The 3,478-nt window shown below is 38.6% G+C and overlaps 1 protein-coding gene across 1 annotated transcript in view; it reads left to right on the forward strand.

Moving 5' to 3' along the window:
- The window catches only part of LOC104743138 (probable serine/threonine protein phosphatase 2A regulatory subunit B''epsilon), a 5,577-nt gene continuing 2,105 nt past the window's right edge, over positions 7-3,478 (forward strand). The window contains exons 1-12 of the mRNA XM_010464251.1: positions 7-251; positions 336-572; positions 845-950; positions 1,051-1,150; positions 1,284-1,389; positions 1,516-1,606; positions 1,778-1,919; positions 2,191-2,338; positions 2,453-2,562; positions 2,896-3,052; positions 3,152-3,277; positions 3,390-3,476. Of these exons, the coding sequence (XP_010462553.1) occupies positions 84-251; positions 336-572; positions 845-950; positions 1,051-1,150; positions 1,284-1,389; positions 1,516-1,606; positions 1,778-1,919; positions 2,191-2,338; positions 2,453-2,562; positions 2,896-3,052; positions 3,152-3,277; positions 3,390-3,476 (1,578 nt within the window). The 5' untranslated portion in view covers positions 7-83. The remainder of the gene's footprint in view (positions 252-335; positions 573-844; positions 951-1,050; positions 1,151-1,283; positions 1,390-1,515; positions 1,607-1,777; positions 1,920-2,190; positions 2,339-2,452; positions 2,563-2,895; positions 3,053-3,151; positions 3,278-3,389; positions 3,477-3,478) is intronic.

Here is a 3,478-nt window from a genome sequence, read left to right on the forward strand (position 1 = left end):
TTTTTTTTTTTTTTTTTTTGAATTTCTTCTTCGAGGTGTTTGTTTGAAAGGGAAGAAGTAGGGGGTGAGGAATCGATTCGATCATGGATATTGACGGGGTTGACGATGTTCGTATTATATTAGATCCTGACCTCTTTCAGCAGCAGCAGCAGCAGCAGCAGCAGCAGCTCCCTCCTCCCCTCAAAGCTAGCTCTCTTATTGCTCACCAACTCTTCTCCCACTGGCTCTCCCTCCCACACACTGCCACATTGGTACCTCTCTCTCTCTCCCCTCCCCTCTCTGTATTCCACTAGTGTACCCTTGTTTGACATTTTCATCATGTTTTTCTCTTCTAGGTCAAGTCTTTGATTGATGATGCTAAATCTGGAACACCAGCTAATGTTTCCAAGATCAATGTTTCCGGTGCTAGTGCTTTGCCATCTGTCTTTCTCAGCAGCACCACTCCCCCACTTTCTCCACGAAGCTCCTCTGGTAGTTCCCCTCGTTTCTCTAGGCAAAGGACTACTACCCCTCCATCTCTCCAGTCTCCTCTCGGTTCACTCAAGGAACCTAAGCCCCAACTCATTCCTCAGGTTTGTTTTTACTCATTTTCCAGCTAATCCCCCACATGTGGGATATTCTATTATTGTATTGCAGTTGGTCTCTGGTGTGTATGTTTGTTCACTTGATTGGTCATTGAACACAGATAACTTCGTAGGTAGATGCAGGGTACATATTTAAACCGAGGCCTCTGATTTGTAGGTAAAACTGATTTGAAGGAGAATTGGTCCTTCACTGTGACATGATAAATTAAAAGGTTACTATGATAATCAGTTTGACTCATCACATTTTATGTTTTCTGCAGTTCTACTACCAACACGGGCGCCCCCCTGCTAAAGAGTTAAAAGAGCAATGTATATCCATGGTTGATCAAGTTTTTAGCAACTACATTGATGGACTACGTGTAGATGGTGATTTTCAATTCATTTTTTTTTGTTCATTTTTGTCCTTCTGAGGTATATATATATATATATAAGCTAATCCATCTTAACCTTCTTGTTCCTCTTGCAGAATTCAAATCCATTACGAAAGAAGTCTGCAAGCTGCCTTCTATTCTTTCTCCTGCACTTTTCACAAAGATAGATCCCAATTGCACTGGTATAGTTACAAGGTAGCTCCATGTATGCTTTTTTTCCTTTTCTTCATAACATGTATTTTAACAATCGTTAACTGTGTGTATGTGAAATAGTAAGACAAATTTGGTGCTTTTTACTTATGTTTGCTGATTGACCAATTTTTGTCAGGGATGCATTTATCAAGTATTGGATTGATGGAAATATGTTGACTATGGACACAGCCTCCCAGATATATCACATACTAAGGCAGCAGGGCAGCAACTACCTCAGACAGGTCTTTTTGTGATTCTTCTCCCGTTTTTTTCTTCTATCGCATTCTGATTTAATTTCCATCATTGTCTTCTTTATTAAACCCATTTACATCAAATATTTTGATATTTTTACTTGGGTTTGGTTACAGGTCGACTTCAAACCAGTACTTGATGAGCTTCTGGCAACACATCCTGGGTTAGAATTTCTGAGGAATTCAAGCGAATTTCAAGAAAGATATGGTAGGAATCATTAAAATGTGACTTATTGACGCATGGGTGTTAAATATGATGAAATCTACTCGATATCCTTTACTCTGCTAAATAAGATCCTCTTTCTGTGCATGCACTATATCTCTACTGGCTATGTTAGATCTATTCTTGTACTAATGTAATTCTGTGTTGACCACCCAGCTGAAACTGTCATCTTCAGAATATTTTACTACATTAACAGATCGGGAACTGGTTGCCTTACTCTTAGAGAACTGAAACGTGGAAATCTTATTGCTGCTATGCAACAACTTGATGAAGAGGACGACATCAATAAAATTATTAGGTAAAATTGTTTTCTTGTTTTATGATTTCCTAACAGTATTTCTAATTCAAACATTTATACGAAATGTTCTGTTGTTATTTAGAGGTAGACAAGCCCACATAAAATGTATTACATTTACTGAGGATATCACATATATATTTTCGTGGGCTTAAAACAGTGCAAAAGGAAAGAGCTATATGAGTATCTGTTTATGTCTTCATATTGTTGCTGAGACAGAACTTATGCCTGATTCAGCCATCCACTATCATGGTCATTTTTGTTGAAATTTCAGGTACTTCTCCTATGAGCACTTCTACGTCATATACTGCAGATTTTGGGAACTTGATAGTGACCATGACTGCTTTGTTGATAAGGATAATCTCATCAAATATGGTAATCATGCCCTTACCTATAGGATTGTTGATAGAATATTTTCACAGGTTGGTTCCCCAAATTCTTCTTGCCTGGACCTCCTTCAAAGCTTAAGTTATATAGTGTGATGCAACGGTTTTTATTTGATCACGATGCGTCTTTTTGCTATGTTTCTCTTTTAGGTTCCTAGGAAGTTTACGAGCAAAGTTGAAGGGAAGATGAGTTATGAAGATTTTGTATACTTCATTCTCGCCGAGGAAGACAAGTCTTCCGAGCCTAGTCTTGAGTATTGGTATACGTCTCTCCGCTCCATGTTGATATTCTTTTTCCTATATGAAATTGCCCCTTGGTTTGAATCGTAAATTCTTGTATTGTAGATACTAAAACTGAGCCAAAACCATTGACATATGTGGACTGTCCATAAAAAGTCTCTTTTCCTCAAAGTTTAGTTACTACTATATAGGAGCCCTGTTTATACTCAGGCGCTAACATGTTGCTCATTTTCATGAACCTAAAATACTTATATTGAACCTCTGATATGATACGGGTTCAGAGCCTAGTATGCTCATGTATCTACTATGGGGATGCGATTATTTCCCTTGACACTGATTGAACGTTGGTGCAGGTTCAAGTGCATAGACTTGGATGGAAACGGGGTGATCACGCGAAACGAAATGCATTTTTTTTTCGAAGAGCAACTGCATCGCATGGAATGCATAACCCAGGAACCTGTTCTCTTCAAGGATATCCTATGTCAGATAGTTGACATGATTGGACCAGAGGTTGGAGGCTTTTTAAACCATAACATGGTTGTTTGATATTTCCTAGCTGATTTTGATGTATTATACTTATATGATTGGAATCATCAATTGACTTTACAGGAGGAGAACTGCATCACCCTCAAGGATCTGAAAGGATCCAAACTTTCAGGAAACGTATTCAATATACTATTCAACCTCAATAAATTCATGGCATTTGAGACACGTGACCCCTTTCTGATTCGCCAGGTATATGTGGCTTTCCGGTGGAGTTTCTGTTATGAGTGCTTAAATTGCTAACAGTAGTCGGTAGTAGTTAAGATTGATGAAATTAAAACATGTATCTCTTTCGTGGCCGTAGGAACGGGAGGAACCAAATTTGACAGAATGGGATCGATTTGCTCAGAGAGAGTATTTGAGGTTGTCAATGGAGGAAGATGTAGAGGAAGT

The sequence above is a fragment of the Camelina sativa genome, chromosome 14 (genome assembly GCF_000633955.1).
Source record: "Camelina sativa cultivar DH55 chromosome 14, Cs, whole genome shotgun sequence".
Taxonomy (NCBI): Eukaryota; Viridiplantae; Streptophyta; class Magnoliopsida; order Brassicales; family Brassicaceae; genus Camelina; species Camelina sativa.